The sequence below is a fragment of the Mycteria americana genome, chromosome 7 (assembly GCF_035582795.1).
Source record: "Mycteria americana isolate JAX WOST 10 ecotype Jacksonville Zoo and Gardens chromosome 7, USCA_MyAme_1.0, whole genome shotgun sequence".
NCBI classification, from domain to species: domain Eukaryota; kingdom Metazoa; phylum Chordata; class Aves; order Ciconiiformes; family Ciconiidae; genus Mycteria; species Mycteria americana.
This window is the reverse complement of record NC_134371.1, coordinates 57,981,980-58,009,848: the sequence shown is the minus strand read 5'-3', so window position 1 is coordinate 58,009,848 and position 27,869 is coordinate 57,981,980. Positions and strand designations below refer to the sequence as shown.

The 27,869-nt window shown below is 39.8% G+C and overlaps 1 protein-coding gene across 6 annotated transcripts in view; it reads right to left on the bottom strand.

Moving 5' to 3' along the window:
- Window positions 1-27,869, bottom strand: part of ST3GAL3 (ST3 beta-galactoside alpha-2,3-sialyltransferase 3) — a 190,788-nt gene that overhangs the window by 121,108 nt on the left and 41,811 nt on the right. For 5 of the 6 annotated variants that reach the window (XM_075508606.1, XM_075508602.1, XM_075508603.1 and 2 more), the window contains one exon: window positions 19,376-19,418. The exons of the other annotated variant lie outside the window; for it this stretch is intronic. In XM_075508606.1, the coding sequence (XP_075364721.1) occupies window positions 19,376-19,418 (43 nt within the window). The remainder of the gene's footprint in view (window positions 1-19,375; window positions 19,419-27,869) is intronic. 6 annotated transcript variants of the gene reach the window in all.

Genomic DNA, 27,869 nt, shown 5'->3' with positions numbered 1-27,869 from the left:
CACAACCCCAATCCACGAGTTCGGTTTGCATAGGTGATATTATAATTACATATCTCTAAATGAGAGAGATGAAAAAGCATCTAAGACGTGAGCATCTAGAAGTTTGAATCCTGAAGACTTGCACCGCATATTTGTGTTCTGACTCCAGTCAGGATCTCTTTAGAAATAGGCACAGGAAGGAAAGGCCTGTTGCTGACAAAACAGAAGGTTTTAATGGTGCTAAAATATATCCCCTTCTGCCACAGTCAAAAGGGACAGCAGGGTATACAGACTGTTGCAGCATTTCAGATATGAAGACATGTGGAAAATCTTAATCTTTATCAAGCAAACTTAAGTGTTGCTGGTTTTTTATTGTTTAAGCAACATACAGAAACCCCTAATACCAAAATCTTCAAAAACAAGTAGAAAGCAACTGGAATTTATCTGCAGCCACCACGGTAGTGAGTCATTGCTGGCAAACTTGTATAACTATTTCAACAGCAGGCCTTTCTCAAATGACCTCAGTGGTCACACAAAATATCTTGTGCCACAAACACAGGCATTTTTCTCTTTTCTGATTTAATGGCGCTTTCATTATCAAATTAAAATGTCACTCAGATGCCCATCATGGTGTTTCCGCAGAAGAATAGTAGGCTGAAACCCTCATGCATTTGAGTCGCACAGAATGCCAATCAGAGCCGCATACTGATGGTGGAGCTGTCAATTACAAAACCCACAAAGATACTCAGAGCTGCTAAAGCCCGCGGGGCCAAGCTGTTAACATTTCTTGGATGTGATGAAGTTCATGATCCAGAGTGCCAGAGGCAGAACAATTCTCGTAAGCCAATTACAGCTGCCATCTCCTATCATTCAACATTTGCTCATCTCCTTTCTTCTAGCCATGTATTGAGCCATCAGGCTACAGAAAACTAGAAATGGGCACTCTACATTTTAAATCCATCTAGGGACACATTTTATTTGTTTGATTTCTTCAGATTACACATTACACACTGTCGTTGCCAGCATGCTCATAACGATAAGCCTACATTAGGTGTAACTCAAAGCAGAGCATTTAGAGTAAGGCTGGATACAGCCTTGCTGTCTACCATTCTGCTACCACATGAAGCTATCCAAGCTAACATCAGTTTAGATGTATACATTTGCTTTGTGGTTTTTTCTGCAAGATTCACAGATCTCGCAGAGATTGCTCTTCCATAAATTGGGACTGCAAAACATACTGCATGAACTGTCCCATAGAGAACTATACATTTTTCAAACAAATCCAGCTTTGTAAAATCACACTGCTGTTAGTAGGTACACAGTTCTGTGACGCAAATGTGTACAGAACTGAAGTGTATGAATAACTATCTCCTTCATATCTGATGACAGTGTACTTATTACACTGCTGCATATATTGCTGCTTCTTTGATTATGTTTCTTATTTCCAAATGGAAGAAGCGCTATTACTGAAAGTACACTCTGCAAAGGCCGCCTGACAAATTACCAAAACATGGTGCACGGCATTCAAGAGCTTATGTTTGATTCTTGTTTTATAACCCTGAATGCTGCTTACAACAGATGGGTCAAGAACTATGCACCAAACCAAACAATATTTCTTTCTTAGTGCTTTTCTAGTAAATAGCTTCATCTCCCTAGCTGCACTACTGTGCCTGGAACCCAAGGCTATCCCGATCACACAGAAAGCTGCTGCGGTAAGCCGGCCAGGACTATCGTGACTGTTATGGCACAAAGGTGCTGATCTCCTCTACATCCTCCAGGTCCAAGCACATTATTCCAGCTCCTGATTCTCATGCTCCTAGTTCAAGTGCAAGCACCAGTTGGGTTGAGGTGGTTAAAGAGCTAGTGGAGAAAGCAGAAAGGATATAATTAGATGACACAGCAGACCCTTAAATTTTGCTCAGATTTTGTGCAGGAAAAACCCTGTAACATAATAAATTTATCCAGAATAAATAAGGGAAATAATTCATAGTCAGTAACTGTAAACATCTGCAGTTTTTAAACAAGTGCCTGCATGAGTGTGAAGTTAAAGGGAAGTAATTAGCTTATTCCACTAAAAAGAAAATGCACTCTTGCTTTTTTTTCTGACTTTTCTCCTATAAGACTAGCACACACCCTGAATTCTTAAGATTTTCTGTGCTTCTCTACACTGTTACGTGGATATCAATCTTAACAAAATTTCACAATTTGGATAAGTTAAAAATCTAGCTGCTTTCAGAGGATTTAGAAATAGTAACAAGATTTTTCCTTCTGCTTGCATTTGGCAGATGTGCGTCTTCTTTTAATCTCAAATATGGAAACGTCACCATGGTTAATTCCTTCATCATGTCTTGATCAGGGACAGCATGTCATCCTCATAGGACTGGAATCTAAATCCATTTAAAAAAAAAGAAATTACTAATACAAACTCAGTGTTTGGATTACTAAAAAAAAATGTCCGCAACTAAGCTCACGTAATTGAATATTACAAAATCTACTTTAAGAGACAGATTTTGCCTCTTTGCCTTCCACACGAAATTACATTGTGGACTGTAAAAACTTAAAAACTTCATGTCCTTGAGATCATCTTATTTGAGGACTGATTTCTCTTGCTGTTACTCTTGCACACAAAATATATGTACTGATACATTTCTGAAACAAGGCAAAGGAGTTCTCTGGCCTTGGGGTTTCTTTCTCTTTGGTCCAAAATAACTGGAGTCTTATACCTACACAGGAGCTCTACAAAGTGTATGTCGTGATACCTGAAGAATGAATAGGAGACGTGATGAGAACATGAAATGAAAGGCACATAAAACATAGTGGTTATTATGAAGTTATAAGTAAATAATATTAGCAAGTAATTTGGCAGATCAAAAAAAGGCAGATCACTAAATCAAAGCAGTTAATGCTGAGACCTCAAATCTACACCACACAAGATTCCCCATCCCTGGAAACATTCAAGGTCAGGCTGGATGGGGCTCTGAGCAACCTGATCTGGACAAAGATGTCCCTGCTCACTGCAGGGGGGGTAGACTAGATGGCCTTTAAAGGTCCCTTACAACCCAAACTATTCTATGATTCTGTGATTCAGGGTATTTTATTTTAGTTAGGACTCCAATCAGATTCCCTGGGCCACATGTATCCATCACATACATACATGGCTCCATGTTGGCCAAAAGGCAAAGTTTTAGTTTGGACTCTTATGTCCCCAATTAAATACTGTTGCATTTTGTAGACTCCTAGAATAAAGCTTTCAGTTTAGTTTCCCCCACATAAGCCCGGGGCTACATTTCAAAAACAGTTTATGAACTCAACAGCATATGGTAAGAAACAACTATGGGGTTTGCTTCAAAAGGTAGGGTCTAGAGCACAAGTCTGATGAGGAGCAGCTGAGGGAACTGGGGTTGTTTAGCCTGGAGAAAAGGAGGCTGAGGGGAGACCTTATTGCTCTCTACAACTACCTGAAAGGAGGTTGTAGAGAGGTGGGGGTCGGTCTCTTCTCCCAGGTAACAAGTGATAGGACGAGAGGAAATGGCCTCAAGTTGCACCAGGGAAGGTTTAGATGGGATATTAGGAAATTTTTCTTCACTGAAAGGGTTGTCAAGCATTGGAACAGGCTGCCCAGGGAAGGGGTTGAGTCGCCATCCTTGGAAGTATTTAAAAGACGTTTGGATGAGGTGCTTAGGGACATGGTGTAGTGGTGGTCTTGGCAGTGTTAGGTTTATGGTTGGACTTGATGATCTTAAAGGTCGTTTCCAACCTATACGATTCTGTGATTCTGTGAAAATTGCAGGACTGCTCCAAACAAGACACTAATGAAGACATAATCAGAGTGGCTAGGGTGTACATTTGTTTATATTTTAATTAATATCAAAAGGTCACAGATCTTTGAATGGTGTTTGTTTTATACATCAATTACAGTCTAATAAATAGACAGCTTCCAGTTCTCAGTATGCTTTTTTCATAATATCTCATAAGCTTGTAAAGCAACAAATTCCATTTGAGGGGGGAAAACCCTGAAACGAAACCATAAACCAGCCCTCCCTTCCCAACTGTCAGGGACTTCTATTAAAGAGACGGATGAGAAAGTAAGTGCCCCAGCAGCTCTCCCCTTCATTACAGACCGTCAGCCTCACAGCAAATAGTACCAGTTCACTTAAAAGCATGGGAGGACACCTTTAGCAGGTCTGGTGATGCAGCTCTTTTACTCTCCTTCAGTTACTGCTATTCAGTCAGAGGAAGAGAAGTCATTAACAACAGACATCATTAACAACAACAGGAGCCTTCACCTATATAGTAGTCAATTCCCATACACCAGTAACAGCAAGGGACTGAAAAAAACATATTTGCACATTTGACTTTATAAGTAGAGTCATGATCATCACATCATTTTGACAGGTGGAATCTCCCTGAGTGCGAGACACTATGGAAAGAAGATGAGCTGATGAACCCTCCTCTTGGTACATGGCTGGAGCTCCATGTTCCACAGGAGTGCAGCAGGGGTTAGGAAACACTGAGACAGAAGTTTAGGGAACTCTGATTACAGCTCTGTTAGAAGTTTCCAAACTTTGATTCACAGAATTACACGGCCTGCTCATGTGATATTTGCTATTTTTCTAGTTCCAGCTGAGGAAAAACTAAACAAACAAAATACAGGAATGAGGAGATAGAAAGAAGATGAAAAGCAGAATGCTTACACTGAAAGAGACAGGAAATGCATCTATCACACTATAGCCAGCTAAATAGATGTAAATATTTTCAAACGTTACTTCAGTATGTAAGCAAATTCCTCAAGGAGGTTGTATGACTGAATACGAGGAGAGATGGCCCAAATCCCTCCTTCTAAAAAGATATGATGCATGCTAAAAAAAATGTCCTGTTCTGCTTCTCCACCAAGACTTGTGGCTTCTCATGAAATTAATTTCTTAACAGCAAAGATAATCAACACATACTTTTATTTATTTGGACTACTCAAGAACACCAGCTGAAGAAGATTAGGCTACATTAAACTGGGCCAGGAAAACAAAGTTTTAAAGACATTCCACCAAAACCCATGACCCACCTCCATAGCCCTGAATGAAGACAGGATGCGAAGTCAATGCTACCCTTTGGGAAGTGCATGGTAGGCAGAGGGGCACTGACAGCTGAAGACCACTGACACTGGCAATGCCATTCACCCTTTGTGAAACGACGTCTTTGCACAAACACACTGAAGAGGTTTCCATCCACAAAAAAGGCATGAGGCTCCTACTTCCTTCCTTTACTTCCTGTAAAGCCTCTGACACTGTCTCCCGCAGCATTCTCCTGGAGAAGCTGGCAGCTCACAGCTTAGGCGGGTGTACTCTTTGCTGGGCAAAAAACTGGCTGGATGGCCAAGCCCAGAGAGTTGTGGTGAATGGAGTTAAATCCAGTTGGCAGCCGGTCACAAGCGGTGCTCCCCAGGGCTCAGTACTGGGGCCAGTCTTGTTTAAGATCTTTATCAATGATCTGGATGAGGGGATCGAGTGCACCCTCAGTAAGTTTGCAGATGACACCAAACTGGGCGGGAGTGTTGATCTGCTTGAGGGTAGGAAGGCTCTACAGAGGGACCTGGACAGGCTGGATCAATGGGTCGAGGTCAATTGTATGAGGTTCAACATGGCCAAATGTTGGGTCCTGCACTTGGGTCACAACAACCCCATGCAACACTACAGGCTTGGCAAAGAGTGGCTGGAAAGCTGCCCAGCAGAGAAGGACCTGGGGGTGTTGGTCAACAGCCACCTGAATATGAGCCAGCAGTGTGCCCAGGTGGCCAAGAAGGCCAATGGCATCCTGGCTTGTATCAGAAATAGCGTGGCCAGCAGGACTAGGGAAGTGATCGTGCCCCTGTACTCGGCACTGGTGAGGCCGCACCTCAAATGCTGTGTTCAGTTTTGGGCCCCTCACTACAAGAGAGACATTGAGGTGCTGGAGCGTGTCCAGAGAAGGGCAACGAAGCTGGTGAAGGGTCTGGAGCACAAGTCTGATGAGGAGCGGCTGAGGGAACTGGGGTTGTTTAGCCTGGAGAAAAGGAGGCTGAGGGGAGACCTTATCACTCTCTACAACTACCTGAAAGGAGGTTGTAGAGAGGTGGGGGTCGGTCTCTTCTCCCAGGTAACAAGTGATAGGACGAGAGGAAATGGCCTCAAGTTGCGTCAGGAGAGGTTTAGCTTGGATATTAGGAAAAATTTATTTACTGAAAGGGTGGTCAAGCATTGGAACAGGCTGCCCAGAGAGGTCGTAGAGTCACCATCCCTGAAGGAGTTAAAAAAAAAATGTGTAGATGTGGCACTTCAGGACATGGTTTAATAGGCATGGAGGTGTTGGATTGACGGTTGGACTAGACGATCCTAGAGGTCTTTTCCAACCTTAATAATTCTATGATTCTATTCTATGATTCCTTACTAAATTCCATTCCTGGTCTTTGACATACTAGGAATTAGATCACTAGGCAGAAGAACGAATTTCAGATTAGTCTCCACAGTGCTAAATACATAAACATCTTAAGAAATACAGCTATAAGGGATTTCTCTATCAGAAAGGACTATATCATTGTACCATCTCTTACAGTTCACAGAATCCAACAACCCTGCCTGGACCTTCTCAATTAATAACCTTTTATCAACTCCTAAAAAAAGTGTTGGGATCCTTGTGGACAAAAGAATCAGAAGTTTTCAAGCTAGAAAGTTTTTGTTTATTTGCTTGAAATAAGTAAATAAAGAAACTAAATGCTGAGTTTATAAAACCAGATTCAAAGGATGAAGATTAAAAAATCCAAGAAAAGTCCATGGCACATTTTGTATGTGACCTCATGCTGCATACTCCTCCAAGAATTGAGTAATATCCCTGATCTCCTGATCTCCTTTGGTTTTTATAAACTTTCCCCTTTTTTCAAAATTTCTGTTACATGTTACCTTTAAGACTAGTAGCACAGAGAAAAAGCAGAATTGTGTTCAAATAGACACAGATAAGGAATAAAGAAAACAGTCCATTTGAAGGTTTGTTTGTGTTTTTAAAGAAACATGGAAAGGAGAAAACAACTGGCTGAAATACCAATTGTTAGACTAAACAAAAATCATGAAATACAGAAAATTTATTTTCACAGAAGGCAGCTGTTTACCAAAGAATGAAAAAAATCAAAAAAATGAAGATGACTGCACCCTGAGTTTTCAATTATTTATTAATCTTTGGACAAAGAAACGTGTAACTTAATGAAGTAACTTGCTGATAATCGACATAATTCCTGAATGTGTATTATTGGACTTTCATCTATTCTAGTTTCCGTAGATCCAAAATTACTGGTTTCCATCCTCAGTAATAAGTATCAACATTCTGGCTTTAGAGATAAGAGACAAGGATGACCTAATGGAGGACAGTCACTTTTTTGGGGATAGGATGTGTCAGGACTCACTTAATAGTCAATAAAAACTCTCTCAGCAGTCAATTGGGATTCCTACCTGAACTGCTTTCTGAAAGAACTGTCTAAAGAATGTCTAAATAAACTCTATTTCCCCAAAGTCAGAAATGATAGTGCTCCCTAATACTAGAACATGTAATTCTCAAAACTTGCAAAAATAAAATGCTGTGATTTTCTATTTAAATACCTCTCAAACTCAGTGCTAGCACAATGGCCATAAAAAGTGAGCCAATTAAAAGTCTGATGGGAAATAAAATGCTCACCTATCACATCCATTTTTGGCCAAACAAAGGAATGCGAGAAGATAAATTGAAATGTCATCATTTTGTTGCTGTAACCCTTAAGTCTTCATCACCAGCCCTCATCTGTTACATCTACAAATGGGCAATGCTTTCTTTGGATCAGGAACAGTGTTTTTCTATTTGTAGTGTAATGAATCCAGCAGTGTAGGTCCAGGAGAGACAACCAAGTGCTAAAGAGATGAGAATAAATAATTCAACCCAATTAGAATCCAGGAATCCCCTGTTCAGACTAGTAGGAATTGGTACAACTGAAAACAAAGATACTCCCCCAAAGCCTACAGCTGTGGGGAAAAAAAAGATCAACTAAGAATTCCTGAAGCATCATAGCCAAAACTACAGTTTTACGTCTGTGGATACTACAGTTTAGTAGATTTGAATGTCAAAATCCAGTACTTAGCAGTTTTAAATGCCAAATGAGAAAAGCATTTACACTAAGCTTTTAATCACCAAATCTTCCTTCTGAAAAATGTAGTTCATTTCATTGCAGAGCACAGCCAGGCTATGGAACACTTCATTTCAGAGAAACTCACAGTGTTTACCCTAGGTGTGAGAGCACCCTGGCACAGCAGAATGCTATAGAAAAGAACAACAGTGATTTATTATTCACTATTTCCCCTATCATCAGAACATCAACCAAAATTATCCTGAAGACAGGAAAACACTGACAGAAGGAAGCATTTCTTTCATATAATATGCAGTTAATCCATAGATTTCTTTACATCAGTATGTTATAGAAGACAGATGTATAGATGGGATCAAAAGCTATTAAGAGGTGTAACAGCATCCCCAACTTGGGAATACCAAAGCTTGCTCTCCTCGGAAGCTGGAGAGTGACACTGGAGCAAGGATCACTTCACACTGCTGTATTTTTCTCCTTCCCTAAACAATTCTAGGGAGCACTTTGAGACAAGACATTGGGGCAGGTGAATCTTTAGTCTGGCCACTTTTATTTTCCCAAAAAGGAAGTTCAACCCTTTCTGTTGCTGTAGCAGATCTAATGCACAGGCGACTGGCAGAGACCAAACCTTAGGGGAATAAATCCCACTTGGAAAAATCTCTCTCAGCTACCTGATAGCAAATCAGTAACTTTGCAGGGGTAAGGGTGATAGAGGTTGCCCTTTAAACTCTTCTTTGGAAGATCTGGACAGCCTGGGAAGGAATAACAACTTAACTCCTCTTAACCAAAGAAAAAGATGACTCTGGATATTGCAAGGGCTTCCCCCCCCCCCCCTCGCCCGGGCTGGACTGAAATTGAGAGAAAAAACACTGGTCAGTGAATAAATTGCTTTAGATGGTACGTAGAGGTGACCTCACAATTGGGGAATGTGGTTCAACAGTAGTTTTACAAAATGCTGTATATAGTCATGAGGCTCTGAATTTTTCTCACTCTTCTTTCTGAAGTAGTAGTCCAAAAAAAGCTGTCTTCACTGACCTATATTAGAGACAGATGTCATTAATTCAGACAGACATCAATTAATCTAATAAGCAGCATACTGAAGTCTTAAGAAAAGGAAGGCTACATATTGGGAGGAAAACGTTTCCTCCAGAAACCTTGCTGTAAATACAGAACATAACCCTGACCTGGAAGAACCCTTGCAGATACTGTGACTAAATGTGCCCTCATAAAACTAACAAAAATCCAAACTGCTTTAGGTAAATAATTAAGAATAGCCAGAACTCTTAACAGTAAGAACAGCTGCAGAGCCACCCAGATCAAAAAACTCTCCTGTTTACTCCCTACATTGTTCTAGTGAATGCTCTTCTGCTAATGCTCTTTTTTTTTTCCCCACTTTGAAGAGCAGCTGCTTGTCTGAAAAGGCCATCCAACCACCATCCAAACTGCCCTATGTAACCACCATGATGAGTCAAAGAACTTTGTTCTGACAGAATAAAGTTTGTCTCAAAGCACTGTGAACAGCCCAGTTAATCAGACCTTCCTTCATCTTATATCACCCCTGACTTCACTGAACATCAGTCCTACATCAGAAGGAGGTTATTCGTGGCTCTCCAAAAGAGAGAAAGAAGTGGTTTTCCAAGAAGTTTGGTGTACAGGTTAAAGGAAAGCTCCAAGGCTGAGCACTGCAACAGGTTTCACTTTTCAACAGGACAAATCCTATCCTCTCCTCCTTGTTAATTCATCCAAATAGCAACACTTCACAAAATCACCTGAGCCTGAGTTCCGTGATGATAAAATACAGCTTTGAATCCTGCACAGATCAGAGTCCCTGACTCAGTCAGTCAAATCACACAACCTCCTTTGAGGATTTCTGCCTTCAGTGATGTAAAAAAGGGTCACTAAAAGAGGGTGAAAAGGAGCAGGAGGAAGGCACTCAACATTCTGCAGCTGTATAGGACACTGCTCACATTTTTCAGGTTTTCAGGATTAACCCTTTAAAAGAGTCAGGGGGAAGATATTTCTCAGTAGGAAGTAAAAGGTCTGAAATCAAACAGAAGTAGCCCAACACATTCAATATGCAAATCAAAACCATTTTGTTTGTTGGCTTTTCAGTTTATCCTTCTTTAACGAGCTGGAACAGATTGCATGGCAGACAAGGAAGAAACAGCACATACATGTTCTGTCAGTTTTCTGTCCCTCCCTTTGTGGTCCTGATTCTCGTTGCTGAGAGCAGGACTGGGGCTACAGCTAGTGTCAGGAGTAGCATTCCTGCCTGTTTTCATTTCTGCTGGGAGTTAAGAATCACATGGGCTTCTGTGCAATGTAAGAGTACAAAATATTTCATAAAAGTTAATTTAGTTGCTTGGTTTTCTCAAAAGCAGCTAGAGAAAACCTCATCCGAGCCTCACAATTGAATTCAAACATCCATAACACCCATTACAGCAACAACTGTTACATGAATCTCTCCCTGACATGGCACATCAGACGCAGCTGTAAGTAACCTTCCTGCTGCAAAGCAGCCTTCATCACGTTTTGTTCATTGCAACAGCCATCACACATCACCAGCTCTCCCACCAGCCCTTGTCAGGTCTGGGGTCCTTTAGAGTGCTTCTCCAGTGCAGATTTGTCAAGGATGCTAGCAGCAACATCATGCTTCCTCAAGGAAGAAGCATATTCTAAATTTATCAACCTAATAAAAAATTACCTTGTCCTTCAGTCCTAGAACAACTTTAAACAGTAAAATAAAGAGATTTTCAATAAGCAAGACTTACTGTCAGGTTTCCAGTCATAAGACTGGGAACAGAACAAGTAAAATAAAATACACCTCTGGATTGTATTTAACAGTGTTCCTTCAGTCTCCCTCACGTAGAGCTCCTCTAGCCTATCATCTCTGTAGAAAGCTAAGGATCATGGTTTCACAGCACGTCACTACCTGGCAGGTCACCATCCTCTCTTCTGCTAGGCAATTCTTCTCAAGCACAGCAATAAAGCTTCCTGCTTTCTTTCAGCATAAATGAAATATTGTTTTCTAACCTGATAGATTATAATCATAGCTGTTAAAAGTATGTCTTGGTTTTACTGTCCTTCCCCAGCATGCAAGCAGCCTGTATGTGTTTGTTCCACCAAACTCTTCCCTGCCTTGATGACCTACTACACATTCTCAAAATTTATGTATGGCATTCTTAGCACATACAGACAGCAATGCTTTGACATCTCTGGTTACGTTACAGAAATGCAGAAGACAAATTTAGAGGCAGGCTGAGTAAAGTAAGCTGTCTCTTCCCATACACCCCATTTACAAAACCTCCTCACAGCCAGCTACAGAAAAATATAAATTAGGAGCTGACACCTAAGCTGTGCCCAGACACCATAGCAAGAGTGTTCTTCAGAGTAAGTGACATGCTTCAGAGGCAGCCTTGATAAACAGTATAACATTCCCTTGCTGGAATACACTTGATTTCCATTCAACCGTCAGATGAGGATTCCCCAAAACATTTCCAAGGGGAAACAAAAGGGAAGTAGATTTCTCTTTGGACGTGGAACAGTGCTGGCCTGCAAGAAGGGACCTATGTCAAGCCAGGCAGGTGCGGAAGAGTTGATGCTTAGTGATCACATACATGCCTTTGGGATGTCCAACAGAAGCAACTCTTGCATCAGTTTAATGATAAGCTCACAACTGCTTTGATTCAGGACAGGCAGCAACAAATCACCTGTTTCCACAACGTGTGCTGGTACTTTGTTCATTATGACCAATATCAACAACACAATGATGAACACCAGTGTTTTAACAAATCCATATCAAAACCCATGATCCCACAGAACATCTAGTCCTTGCAGTAAACTGTATAGCCAATTAGAATTAGAATGAGACTAATTCCTTTAATGGTCTTAACGCGGTATTTCTAACCTCTTTAACTGAAGTTTTGGGAATGATCAACGCTTAGATAGCCCAATCCATTCAATTCTCCCAAGTTATTCAGAGAGCAAGAAGGTCTTTGTAGGAGGATATTCAGTAACTAGAAACTTAACAAGTTTATCAGTGCAGAAGCTGGCCAAAACTAATTTATCTTGGTTTTAGAACAGTTTTCTGAAGGAAGAACATGAAGTGTGGCTTTTTATATGCTCTTCTCCGAAGAGGATAAAGTAACAGGAGGGTCCCATGTCATTTCTGAGCTTATAGATAATCCCTGAACTGGGTTTTGCTACTAAAGTAAATTTAGCCTTCTGTGAATGGAACAACTGTAAAAATTTTTGCTCAAACAACAGTTAATAGAAACTTGTAAAGTTAACTAGTTGTAACCATATCCACCCCAGGAAAACAAACAAACATTCATTTAATTAGGTTAATGCTACTGTGGTGAAGAACTACAAGCAAAGTTAGGTTCCACCTTACAGATATGGAGGGGAAAAAAGAACTGAGCCTTTTCGTTACAGACTTCCCAGTTTTTATACAACTAGTCTGGCTGGTTAAAAGAACACAAAATGTGCAAACCCAGTCCTAAAAGGAACATATCAAGAAACAAATCAATCACACATACCAGGCACCTTCATGGACATTCACCTGAAGAACAAACCCATCTAACAAAAAGTGTTTCCTATTTAATATGCACACTAATTGGAACTATATGTATTACAAGGTTTGGGTTGTTTTTTTTGGTGGAAGCTTGTATTGGCCATTATGTTATTGTGCTCAGAATCAAAAACGGGTTGAAAAGCTTATGAGTCATTCCTTTTTGCTTTTAAAATATTTGTACATCAACTTTCTGCCAAGAATATGGAGAACCCCTTGTGTTTGAAGATTTATTAGTATCTCCAGCAGTCCAAAAAGTCCTCAGCTACTTCTTCAGAAATTCTTGCAAGAATGTTGTCCAGACATACCAATTCTAAAGCACATAAACTTAGGTATCTGCTGCTTGAATTTTTGTTGTTGATATTAAGGAAAGCACTCTTTCTCATCCAAACGGAACAAAGCTCCATCTATTCACTGCACACTTCTACCTTTTCTATAAATACATTATCACTGGTTTCCCTTATACTCTCAGTAAAACTGTTTTTCCATGAACATTTCTTTCTTATGAAACTGAACTCGTTGGGGCAAACAGTATAAAACTGCTCTAAACAATGCCCAGCCATTCATATTTTTTGCTTTACATTCTTTTCCCACATGGTTTGGTTCATAATTACTTCCAGCTTCAGGAAACTGGCCCTTTTAAAAGCACCAAACATAAGTTTTTGACTTTGTCTGCACTTGACAAATCAAGTAATGAATCAGTTCTATCCAAGTAGCCAGCAATTCCGAGTTCTACAGTCTTTTATCTTCTTCATCGACTGAGGTTGTGTCTAACACAGGAATCCCAAAGTTAGGTAACGGAGACTCATGTGAGAAATCCTTATGAGAATGCCAAGGGATCACAATTGAAAAAAAATGAGGTGAGCTAAGAAGAGCAAAACAAAAAAATGGGGATGGCAGTTACACCCCACCCAAACGTGGGAGGTTTGATGGATGAACAACAAACAGCCTGGTAATTGAATCGCTGTGAATAGCTAGGGTTCATTTTCTTAAATATTTGAAGTGCTCAAACAATTAGTACAGATTGGAAGAGATTAGGTAGAAAGACATCTATTAAAAGTCAAAGAAAAATCTGAAATGAAAGACAAACAAATAACCAACTGTGAGGAAAATACCAGTGTTGTAAAGTATGCTAAGCCTTGAAATAATCTTTCAGAAAAAGCATCAGGATGCTCTTGCTCATGATGGTCAGAATCCCTCCATTTAGCCCATGAGACACAGTCTTACCCCTGCCTAGGCAGGATGGGAGATCCTTGGGACTTCTCACTTCTTTTCTTTTTTCCCCCCTTAGGATCGCAGGAATACAAAAAGACAAATGGGAAGGGAAACAGGGCACAAAGAAATCCCACAACAGCAGGCACAGGGAAAGTCCAGCATTCCAACACGTTTATTGCTTATTTTTACAGTGCTTAATGGCGAAGTACCACACATAGACACAAACAGTTTCAAAGCAAACTCCCATCCTAGAAACAAAATGAGGGGAAGGGGCTCTGTTTCAGTTCTTCATTATTAAAGCTCTGAAGTAAAGAAATTTCAACAAATAGAAGTAACCCAATCTATGTGTTTCCCTAGCACAAACTCCCTCCATTTTTACGGTCTTTTCAAAGTGTAGATCAAGTTTCGTTTGAGTTTGCAGGGTGAAGGTTGTTATTTCTGGCCTTTCTGCCCCCCCCCCCCCCCCCCCTTCTTTGCCTTTTCTTTTTAAAGTGAAGTTTGAAATCATCATGAATATAAAAAAAAAAAAATCTTTGCACCTCCCAAATCTACTCTATAATATTGGAAAACATGTAAATACACAGTATCACAAAATGTCTAGCAAGCACAGAGCTCCTGGAAAAAATATTCTTCCTTTTAATTAAGTACTGCCTAAAAATTCCCAAAGTACACAATATAAAATATATACCATATATCATATAAATACAGTATATTAACTATGTTAGTATTATGTTACTGTGGTCAATCATACTGATCTTATAGTCATTTTTCTAATTGAGAGAGGTAGCAATTTTTTTTGCCTGTTTCTACCTTTAAAAAAAAAATTTACTTTCTCTCTCAAGTTAACACATTATAACACCCACTATCTTTTTGTTTAAGTGAAGAATGATTGCAGTAAGCTCAAGTACATCTTCTAACATTTGCAAAACTTTATGAGGGAGTGGTTCTTCCCCAAAGTCAAAGTCAAACCCTGGGACGCTTCCTCCATCATTCATCAACCAAGATTTTAACATCCAAGGTTTCGAGCTGACTGTGGCAGCAGGTGAAAAGATCCACCATCACCAAGGGGGGCTTTTTTCTGGCTGTTGTTTAGAAGCATCAAATCGCCAATCTAATTGCTAAAGTACCTTTGAAAATACCTTTTGAAGGATGAGTTTGAAATGAGGACAGAAGTAGCAGTCCCTAGCTTCCATCTCACCGAGCAAATGGCATGCTGGCAGAGTAAGGAAAGCTGATATAGAAGCATGAAGGCGACCAACGCAAGGGAAGAGCCCCCAAATCACACAGATTATTACAAAAAAGGAGCTTTTCACATGCACAAGACAAGTGAATCTACACTTGTAACATATCTCAAGGCACTCTCAAAGTAATCGTTAGGGTGACTAAAACCAAGCATTCACAGAGTAGTAAGTGACAGAATAAAGAACGACCATGCAACCTTCAACTGGGCACACTAAATATGCATTAAAATACCATCTACAGTTAACTACATGTTCATATGCTGATCCTCCTGCAGGAATCTCATTTAATTCAATGCAAACAGAGATTCTGCTCAGGGAATGATTCAGAATTTGTAGTGAATGAAACTCTTGTTTCCAGGACCTGGCCCGCCTCAAAGAACTACTACAATATAAATATTTAATAATAATAAAAGCATGCAACCCTTTGCCAAGCACAGATGTTAGAAAGCGACTGCAAATCTTGGCATTTGGTGGCACCTAGTAATCCACTGGCTGAGTCACTAATGTGATTGATGGCCTTAAGTTGTTCAGGAACTACTGACCCCTCCAAGAATTAAGACCTGTGAATTGTATCACATTTTTTGTGTACGTACTTTTCTCTACACAACCAGTAAATGTTGGATTTTATTCTTAAAGGTTTTAAAATGGTTTGTGGCTTTGCTGTTTGGGAAGCCTCTTTACCTGGGAGAAACTGATGCAACTGGCCTGTTTCTGTACTTTGGGCATATTTTGTTTTCATATTCTAATTTTGGTAATGATGTATAATTGGTACAAGCATAACTAAAAGATAAACTCCTCTTGCAACAGGTCTTTTTCACTAATCTGGTCCTGAGGAGTCTTAGGTCTTGTTTTGACTAAGAAAACAACTAATTCATAAACTATGTTGCTTACAGATGTGCTCAGCTTTCCATTCATCCTGTATTTTGTTAACAATCCCTACCTGGATATCATCCTGCTTTGTAAAAGCTAAAAGACTTTCCAAAGAAAAGTTAGCCTAAGCACAGGTAGCAGACAGGAAGCATCTTCCTTCTTGATATTCTCCTTTCTGACAAGCTCAGAGCAATAAGACATCTGGTCAGAACCGGTCATTTCCATGAAGCATCTGTACAGTATCTTTAGAACTGGCCATCCCCTTCCAGGTGAGATTCCTGGCCATACCAGCCTCCCTAACGCTATAGCAAGGCATGCATCAGACATGCAGTTCCCACAGAAAACACTTCTCAAGTACTTCCGACAGATTTTCTTTCCCAAGTGAACAAATCTGGTTTCATTACCATTTCCATGAACTCAAAGAGAACCAGCGAACACAATCTTTACATTGCTGTAACCACAACAGAACGTATTACACCTGAATAACATGCCCTGGACATCTACAGGGTAGAGGACACTAAAGTAGTATTAATACATTTTTCACGTATTAACATGAAAAAATTGAAGATGCAAAGGCAAATGGACACATTACTATTTATTCATGTCCAACACTTTCCTCTGTATAATGTCATTGAAAATGCAAGTCAGAGCACTTAAGTTTTAATGTAGATCTACCTTTGTAGAAAATGTTAGTCCTCCAGGTCATTACTTTAAATTACATCAACTAACACAGCCAGGAACAGATTTTGAACAAATGAAAGATTAAGAAAAAAAAAAAAGAGAGAAAACTAATTGTTGCCCTAGACTCTCACACGCTATCAGTTACATGAACCCTATACAGTTATGATCTATGGCAAAATTCCAGCAGAACAATTATATCGCAACAACAGACATAAATAAATAATTTCTGCCAATAAAGTCATCAGCACAGAACGAATTATCCCGTTAACTCTAAGCAAATTTTTTTAAACTAGAAAGTGCTTCTACGATGGTACCATCTTGACAGAGTCGCAGAAAGCATTGAATTCAGTGTGTACTTAGAAAATGTATTTGGCACCCTGACCACACATGGTGAACTTGTGGAACAGCAGCAAATTCGTCTAGGCTGTCACCCATTTTTCTTTCAAAATGTATTTAGCATGTCTTATGGTATTTTCAGCTTTTTTTTGTGGCTACCTTGCTATTGGGAAAAAAAAAAATCATAGAATAATTCAGGCTGGAAGGGAACTCTACAGGTCATCAGGTCCATTCTCAAAGCAGGGCCAGCTTTACTTCCACAGAAGAAACAAACAAACAACAAAACAGGCAAAAAAAACCAACCTAAAACCAAAAAAGGACAATTATAGTAAAAAAAAAGAAGTGATTTCACCTATGTATAGTACTTTCTTTCTTTGCTCCTTAACTTACCCTCACAGTATTTATTTTAATCATGCTGATTTTATTACAAGCTTTTCCAGAAGCTAACTTTATGGCTTTGAAAAGCAAACGTGCACATTTAGGGTGCTATATAAATATCTTTTTTTTTAAAGTAGTCAACAAAATCTTTCTTTAATCAAAAATAAAGGGGAGTTTTTATCATGGGGAGGTTTTAATAAAAAATGTTAGGGTTTTAGAAGCCCTCCAGCAGGTAAAAACTTCACTTGGCCTCATACTAAAGTATAAAAAGGAGCAGGCCATGTTTCAGAGAGCTGTAATAGAAGTAAATAAGTCAGCAAAGAAGAGAAAAAAAAGTATGTAACAGAGGCTTGAGGGGAAGGTAGACTCAATGGGACTTGCTAAAAGCAACAAAGAAAAGGCCAGTGAACACAGGAGGAAGAACAGGAAGAGCAAGACTGAAGCAGTGATTTGGACACAGCACAGGCTGGTATCCAAAGCTGGTATGCCAAAAGTGTGTGGACAGTCAGTAGGCATGTTCAATAAATCGGACATTACAAAATATGCAAAGTGGTCTGGGAAAAAAAAAAAGAAAAAAAAAAAAAATCAGACTACTTAAAAACTTTCCCTTACCAAAACTGAGATGTTCATTCAAAGGTTACTTACCCACTTCACAATTTTGGACTAATCTCTTTGCTTTGACTTCTACATGTATAAATTGAAGATAATGTATCATCTCATCCCACAGTGTTGTAAGGGTACAGACGCTATTGTCTCTAAATCACAAGGATGTCCCAATACAGAAAATTCAATAAAGAAAATTGGGAACTGTGCAATGAGCACGGGTTCCAGACAGCATGCAACAAAACCCGCACAGAACACTACATTAAATGAGACCAGAAAGAAACCTTGACCAGCTATTCAGGCAGTAAACACCACCCTTCCTGCACAACTCAATGAGATACAGAGCCTTGGGGGGGGGGGGGGGGGGGGAACAAAACCAATATTCCTTCTCTTTCATACGTGTTCTTCTACAGCACCTTTTTGCCAGATAAATTACAATAGTTCCGTTTATTTACCCAGCTTCTTCTGTAAAAGAAGGTCCTACCTCGAGACTTTTTCATTTCCTGCAAACAGGAGTTCCCAACACACTCACAAGGCTTATATTTCATTATGGAAGCTCCCAAGCTGCTCAGCAAGACTAAACTCAAAACTTTAACGTTACACTTTATAAGTACAATGAAACTTTCTAAACATTAAGAATAGTTTTTTATATTAACATGTACAGGGGATGCATCCTCAAGTAACTCAAAGCCACTGGATTGCTTCAGTGCCTTTTTAAGTAGTAGAGGCAGAAGGTTTTTAGTAGTCTTTTTGCTCCCCATACCAAAATTTCTGCGAGGCTCTCGACCTTAGAAACAGAGTCGCTAGTGACCCCTAGTGTTAAGAAGTTCAGTCTCAATTTGACTTATTTATGGCAAAAAGCATGATGAGTATCTTCGCATGCACTTTGTTGTTCTTCTGACATAGCAAATGGTTGCTGCCTTGTGTTGAGGTTCTTTCCACTCCAGTTTACAAACAAAAATAGTAGTACCCATTTTTAAAGAAACAAGTGGAAAGGAAATATAAACTTCTAAGCATCCCAGTAAATTGCAGATTGACATTCCTCCTGCTTTCAAGTGTTTAATATATTTTTCCTTATTTGGAATATTTACAGTAGGATATCTAGAGCAGACTGACAGTTGTGGCTTCAGGTGGACATTTACAGCCTCTTGATCAGTCATTAAGGAATTAATGACAGTGAACCACAATCCAAGCCAGCCAGCAAAGCCTAGTGTAAGGAAAGAAGTCGTAATTGCCAGGTTTCTGCAGGACTTGGCTGTCCCAGGTAGAAGTGTATAGTCCAGTAAGCCAACTGCCCCGGTGACATAAAAGTTGCTTACAAAAGAAACCTGTAACTACAGAAACAAAGAAGAGTCCTACTGCTCTACTTACAATTTTGGGTCCAGGTTCAGGAGAAAGCCCAGTTTGTCATATTCTGGAAAACAAAAGCAAGGGACATAATATCATAAAAACTGCAAGTGTCTCCTCTGCAAAAGGCACCAAAACCAAAAAGCAGCAAGTCCTTATGGAAGGGCAATAATTATTTCTAACTGAAAATAGCTATAGCCTAATTTCCAGTTGCTAGCAGCCATTATCACAGATTATTGTTACTTCAAGATATTCCCAAATTAACATTTCTGAATCTCCATGAAATACTAAAGCAAGAGAACGTGTGGGTAATCATTAATTTAGAAATCACTAGAATTAACCAAGATATCCGTAGTCATAAAAACAAAGCACTACTGAAACCACGCATGCAGTGATATACAAAGCTTTCCTGCTTGCAGTAGAAATCATTTTGCCAATAATTTGTATGACAAACACTCCTCCTAGGTCCTGACGTGGCAGAGCTTTGAAATTTTTCTTGATTCCTTGTCTATTCCAACCCACAACTTTGTAATCAAGCAGCCCTTCTTCAAGAGAAAGTCACTCATGGTGGCAAAAATGCTTCAAGTTCAGGTGATTTTGTTCAATAGGAAACTGCAAAGTCACAGTTTATGCCACAAACAGGGAACAGCTACAGAAACAAAGTTATCACTCAGAACATCTGTAACTCCTGTATAAAGTAAGCTTTGCATTCAGCACCTTTGAATACATTGTGATCTCGTAAATCAAATACTTGATACAAAAAAAATAAAACTATTAGAATTCACTAGATACACAAGAAAAACTAAAATGTGTAGTGACCTTCTTGCGTTGGGTTAAGCTCAGCCTCCTCACACTGAGAACCATTAATAAGTCTCACTACCACACAATAAAAAAAAAAAAAAAAATACAAACACAGAAGTAAAAGATAATCCCTCCAGAGCTTAATGATCAGAAGGTACTAAAAGAAACAAGAAGAAAAAAAATTCTTATAGCCTTTTAGAAAGAGCTCAGTGGAAAGAGAGAGGTTTGCTTTCCTTATGAAACACCACCCGAATTTCTGCTGCAGTAGTTTACCAGACAAGATCACACACTTTTCATGCTATCACTTACCAGCAGAACAGGAAAGCCTAAACACGTACCTAAGACAAAACGATTGCACCAGATAGGTCAGTGTAAACTGTGCCATTGATTTCAATCCCATTAAGATTTAATTCCCGAGTCAAGGGAAGAATTATGTTTGACATAGCTTAGGTAACAGAAGTTGCAGAACATGTGTGCACTTGATATTAGCACATACTATCCATTCTCTGCCAGCACCCACATGCCACCCACTATCCCCGTTGTACTTGATGTTAGAAATGCACCCGTGCATCTCTCCTCCACCTCGCACGTACTGACAGTTGTGCTTCCCCCATTGCTGCTTTCCTCTTAACATTTTCCCAGGTTATTCCTCCTACAAGAAACTATTTCCTGCCCAACCTTACCTCCTCCGCATGTAGGATCATGCATAGGAAGGAATCCATTCTGGGGAAAAAAATATGCCTGCAATTTTTATTAACCCTTTCTCTTTCCACAAACAACATCCATACTGAGTGAACAGCAATAGAGTTTTGGGGTTTTTTTTAAACCATCTACAGCCACTGACTAACCTGTCATCAATCTTATCCCATTTGAGCTAACGTTCCCTTCTTCCCAACAGGAAATACAAGAGGAGGAAATGCAATAAGAGATATATCACCTCATAACTACAACAACATCCTGGGCTTTCTACTAACTTAGCACTTTATGAGCTTTGCAACCAAAGCACCAGAAAACACACAGATACTCAATGCTAAGTGCCACAGATGACACACCTTCACTGCAATGTTTCGTAAGATTTACCTTCTGTTTGTCACATGCATTTCACCTTCCCTAGGTTTAAAGTGGTTACTTTTGATGTTCACTGGTGATTGCTAACAGAGGTATAAAGTAATCTCGTAAAATTATATATGTCAAGTCAACTATCTCGCAACAAGCACTTTCCAAAAAATGTATGAAGTAGAACAAAACGACATTTCTGGTTTCAAGCTAGAAGCACAGGTGTCGCCTTGATTTTCAGTAGGGTGTAAATTATCTTTTCAGGCTGTAACACCAAACCAGAAGCTTCTATGCTCCTTCCTCTTGCTGGCTGGTGAAACGTGCAAACTACTGCAGGCAGAGAAACGCTGCCCTCACCACGGGCCACCTCATGCTCACTGCGGCTTCTGGAAGTCACAGCATTGCTATTGGCTTGGAAATGAAACTCTATCACATGCTGCTCCCCCAAGAAAGACATGAGGAGCCTTTATATTACAGATTCAAAGTTAGCTTCCTTTTTAGCAAAAATCAGTCTTGGTACAGACCTCCAATGTCATTTAGCTGTACCACTATGAATACAGGGGCCAAAAGTCACTGCAACACACAACAGTGCAGCCCACATGCTAGCTGGAAAAACGGCAAAACAGATAAAACCACAAAAACCTGGAGAAAGCCAAACACATATAGCCCAGCTGCAGGAAAAGGCAATCCTTGTCTGGAGTTATGTATTTAATTTAAAACAAAATAAAACACAGACCCACTAAATCAAAGACAAGTACAACTGAATCTAAAATACAGTATGGTCAGGGTGTGATGATTACAGGAGATGGACTGAGCTGGTCGCACAGCTCACTGCTAGAGAGGGGCAATCCCACTCCTACCCTTTCCTCCCTTGAAAATACTGGCTACAAGAGCCTGCCTTGGCACTCACGTAGCCTCTCTGTGCCCTAACCTACAGGTTGCTTTCACCTCCCATCACCTTAGTTTAAAGCCTTATTCACCAAGTTAACCAGCTGATACGCAAAAACATTTCTCGTCTTTTTCATGCAGTGGGATAAAGAAGTGCTAGAATATTAGAGAAAATGGAACAAAACAGCTAGAGAGAACAGGGCAGAAATACTCCAGCATCTCCACCAAGAACTAGGTTGGACCAGCTAGCCGTGTTAACTGTGGTTTGACGGCCTCTGCCAACACCATCATGATGACCCCCGTTAGGGCGAATCTGCACCGAAGCACAATGCAGAGCTACCAACGGGTGTGGTTCTGGAGAACTCCTTTCAGATCTAACCAGGTTGGTAGGTCTGATCCAGCTCAGGCCATGTCTGACCCACCAATCTCCAGACAAGGCATTTATATGGCTGTGTGGAACAGGATTTTTTTTTTTTTAAGCCAAAAATGAGTAAAGGTAATAAAGAACTTATTCTGCATCCACTAGAAGAACATCATGGAAGAATCTGAACAAGGCTTTATGTTCTCAGCCCATAAGAAACTGAAAGGCCCATGAGGGATAAAAGCAACAGTATTAAAAGAGAGCAAGGCAATCTAAGGACCACACTCACTTGTGCTAGGAAGCTACAGATCTCATCTGACAATGTGGTACAGTAGTGTACAGAAGCACAGAAAAGAATGAACATGGGAAATGAAGCCCCATAAGAACAAGAGGTCTTCTTAGGTCAGAAATAAAATGCATTTCTACATTTCCAGGAAGATCGGAATTGAATAGGAATCTAATAACTGACAACAATTTCATAATAAAGCATGTAATTAGGATTATATGAACAGAAGTACAGCCAAGCATAGCAATTTCTATAAGCGATGCAAATCCTGTGCCAAATTCAATGCTGGCATTAACATGGAAATTTCTCCCAAGTATCCAACAGAAATCCAGCTACCAAGCAGCAAGTGAGAAATGCATTGTCTAATGTCTGTAAACACCATACAGACCACCCAAAAAGCCATAAAGCACCATGTACAATATCTATCAAATTTTCAAATTGCATTTTGCATCTGTAGCCAATATAGCTATAATACAAGCAAAATGGGCAAAATTTTCCCCTTATGCTACTGATCTGAAATCAACAATCCAGGAATTAACTTGGCTCACAGGTTTTATCCTTCCAAACTACATGTAACTGATTTCACTGATGACTTGAGTACTGTTCCTTTAGCAGCTAGCTACTTAGAAGCACAGTACAAATAACTTTGCCCACAGAAATAGGAAATTAATTTAAACTGTTTTTAAAAGACACGCTATATGCGGTTCTAGTTCTCTCTGTGTTAACTGGTAATTGCAAGTACAGGAGGGAAGGCAGAAGGTTCAATTTTAGCTGTTTTATTCAAAATGTTTGTGTTTGACAAAGAAATCAGTATGACACTCAAGAGACAGAAGTCCTATCAAGAAGAGCTCAGACCACCCCGATACATTTCATCCTGTCCAGTGCAGTTTGGTCTCTGCGGAACTGAGGCTCCAACTGAGCTAAGCCTTGGTCACTGTCCACCTGCAAGCTCTACATCGGTGGCAAAGGCCAGGTAAAATGACTTACCCTGCAATGAAAAAGGTCAAATACCTCACATTCACCTTGGACTAAGAAAACACATATGGACAGTTATAGAAGTTCAGCTGATGTAAAGCAATTCTGCTAGAACTCAAGAGACAAGAAAGAATTAATGAAAAAAAGTCATATGCAATGGATCAACTGAAAAGGACAAAAGAAAGGTTTTCTTCCAGGGTTAAAAAAATACCGCTCAGGATTACTGAGCAACAATGAAAGTACTGGACAAACAAGGACTTAATGTTGCACCCTTTCCTTAGGATTTTCACTTTAACCTCTTCAGCGATGGAATTTACTGATGAAAGCATTATTTTCTGAGGCTATTTAAATAACTGGGGGAGGGGGGAGATTGCAAAGCCAAGTTCAGAAGGGGTAGAGCTGAGGGCACCTGGGCTCCTCAGCACTGTCCTGCATAGACTGCATGCATGTCTATGTTCCAGTTTCCTCCTCACCCCCATGTACTCTTTTGCATACAAGTTTAACAGCCTTTTTCTCCAGGTTGTCCAAGTGACATCAGGGAGAACCCCGAGTATACTGGTAAGACAAAGCCCAGTCCTTGGTGCCTTTCCCTGCTCTGTAAAAAAGAAGCAGCAGACCTGACATCTGTAAAGATAACTGCTTAGCCCTTGCAGCCCAGTACTAGAAGCATGCCTCACCGATCTACATCTGCGTAGAACTATCTGCCCATTTGACATTTCCACCACGTGTGTAAAAAAAATAATTCTTCAACAACTCTTAATGTAGCCTCACTTAGGCTTCCTTTTTTTCTGGGGAGCAAAAGAACTTCCTTAACAATACTATTCCTTCAGCAAAACTTGGAATTTCACATCTATTAAAAATGTTCGTAGACTGTGCAAACTGATCTAAAGACACCAATCCTGCTGCACCAAGCTCAATATTCATTTTCCAGGTACTGCACCTGATGAAAACAACCATATTTGATGGAAATGGATGCACCAAGCACTACCAGCACAACTGAAATACAAACCTGTGAGTTCAAAGCAGGGAAGGGAGAAATCTGTCTCCAGTCACAAAGATGTGGTCTCCACACCACCCTGCATGCCCTGGTGACACCTAAAATCATGAGGATGCTACTTATGGTTTCGGATTTAGCAGCAAAAGGAAGTAATTTCCAGCTCTATACCTTCAAGGTGTTTTTTTTTCCCCTGTAATTCCCGATTGGGGCCCCCAAAGACATCTGGCTCAGCTTTACAGCCTGAGGAAAGCAATACACCAGACGGGTCTCCTTCATTAGACACTGGAACTACATTATTCATCCCCCAGGCACAGAAAGAACAAATAAGCAATTGCTGATAGTGCTGTATGGGTCATCCATCAGGAAGGTCTTTTGCCTGCTTGTCTTACCTCCAAAATAGGTATAGTAAAACAAAAAAGAGGTCATTCGAGCATGTTACATTTTAAAAGGCTCTGGTTACCTTACCATGGACTATATAACTCCTTACAATTTTTTTCCTAATAAAACTATAGCAACCTCCAACGGTAGAAAAGCAGCTGACTGCTTTAAGCTGAGTTTATGAAAGACTCCAATAGGAAGATGAAAAATTTCCTCCTATGAACTGCATATGCCCTTTTTCTTTTCCCAAGGAGTCATCTGTTTAAAGTCAAGACTGCAACCTTTGCTAAATAAACAGTTGTTTCATTTACTACCACGTAGCCACTTGGCTAATGGAGTTAATGCTGCCCTACTGAATCTTCCGACGTATTCTTTATTTTAGAAATTGTATTGTATTTCCTAATAAAAGTCAAGAACAATATTAACAAAACAGTAATCTATATTGGCTTTTAGTGACTTACAAGATGTACTGACTTGATGCAGAGGGATGCCACATGATAGAGAAAAATCTCATTAAAATACTTTTATTTTGAGGTATTTTTTAAGCCACTTCCTGGCATTTGCACCTCAGCTCATTCACAGCTGTATTTTCAATGGGAGGAATAAAGCATTAATAAGAAGACAGATGATGATACTGAACATGCTGGCGAAGTCACGTAAGGACTATGCAACCGACACATGACAGTCATTGGCAAAGATTCAAGCAGCTCCCACAGTCTACAGCTCAAAGAAAGAAAGAATGAAGTAGAACTTCATTAATCAAAAATGAAAAGGATTTTTGCAGAATAAAGCTACTAAAACCAGCGGAAACAATATATAAACTTTTCCATTTATTTCCTACTTTACAGGAACGCAGAAAAATGCAGCATAGTAAGTTCACCTCTCCTTTCCCATCACTACCACGTAGTGTTAAGACAGTCAGAAATGCAATTTGGAGGAAAGAAACCAACACAAAAAACCCAACACACCAGAACCACATCAGCTCCAAATGTAAACTAAAATTGTTTTCCTCAAACCAAGAACATCTACCAGAGCCTCATAAATTCTATTAATTAACATACCTAAATTAATTGCCACTAATCTAGAAATCTGTGAAAGATCAGAGTTTGTAATTGTTGCCACCTAAACTACCAGATTCTCATCGAGAAAGCCAAAGAACAGCAAGTGATCTTCTGCAAGTAACCAGTGTTTTTCTCTCCTGCTAGGAATCTGTCACTATGCTACCAATTTGATACCTGACGATTTCAGTTGTATTCCTATTCCTGGCCTCCATCCATACCACTCTCCATCCAAAACGTACGACAGTAGTCACGAAATTCACTCTGGAGTTGTATTTAGGAAGACAAACACAGGATTCTTCTCATCCTTCACAAAATGGTTATCTGAGCATCTTCAGCTGCTGAAGGAAACAGAGAAAGTTTCCTTCATAGTTCTCACAGCTTCTCCCAAGATGGTTAAGGACTTTAGCACAAGGAATTACTAACAGCAAACTCCTAAATAAGCACGGATTTAAACTCTCAGATGATTACTCCACTATCATTGTGAACTCAGCATCTGGAAGCATGGTCTTGCATGTGGGCTTTCACAAGCACGTGAGCCGCAGCAGATATGCTAATCTACTCTTTAAAAGCTCCATTTTCTTTGCATAAGTCAGCCAAACTTTTGATAAGGGTTAAGAATTAAATTGAAAAGAAAAAAGCAACAACAACAACAAAGTTAAAATATCCAAACAATTTGAGCAAGAGCTAGATAACACTTGGTTGCTCGAGATGTTAGAACTATTGCATTTTAAGCCTGCAGTGAGAACAACTGTTACGCAACCAGTGGCCAGTACCGCAATCATACATGTCTAACAACAGTGTAAACCTACAGCCATAAGGTATTTAGAACTTCAATATTTCCAGCAAGCACATTAGCAGATGGGAAAGTTGCACATGCACTCCTATCCTAATGAGGCTTAGAGAAGGAAAATTTAAGTCGCTTGCTCTCAGACACAGGAGGTAGAAAAAGTCTTGAACAAAAATAGCAGGGGTATAAATCTGACTTTCAAGGTCCAATGTTTGATTTGCTAGCAACGAAGTAAAACAAAGCAACTAGAGAGGGAAGGGAAGAAAAAAAAAAAAAAAAAAAAAGGACTAGCTGTCTATGGCAAGCAAATGAAATCTAGGTCTCCTCAAACACCCTGTATCCTGCTTAACGTTTCCCAAGTTCAGAGCATGACACTCTCCTTTCTGAAATGGTTTCAGCTGAAACACTGGCCTAGACATCACATCAAACATTTACCTTTGCTGCTCAAGCTTTATCTTTCAAGGGAAGGGGCAGTTGTGAAGAGAATCACAAAGATATCTGGACTTGTGAAGGCTAGACCACAGCGTGAATCTCAGACAGTTCGGTCTCACTCCAAGTGTATTTGATTCTCATGTCCTCTGGCTAATTATCTTCTATGAAGCAGTACTTTAAGGCTGCATAGCCGGATGACCTTCTAAACACTCAGTTCAAAGTTTATCCAGAATAACCTAGAGAGTGTCATTAATCTGAGATGCATAAAGACAGACTTTCAGCCTCCCTGAAAACTGAGATTTGCATGTGGGACAAAGAGTTAAGGGGAAAACCAAGATAAAGACAAACAGTCAATTCAAATAAAATACAGAAGCTGCAACAAGACATTGCCCTTCACATGGCATGATTAACAGTTACAAAAGAACAATTCTAAGAAGCTGTTTAATATGCAAATATAAGTCAATGAGTACTAGTTTCAAGCAGCATGAAATCTTAA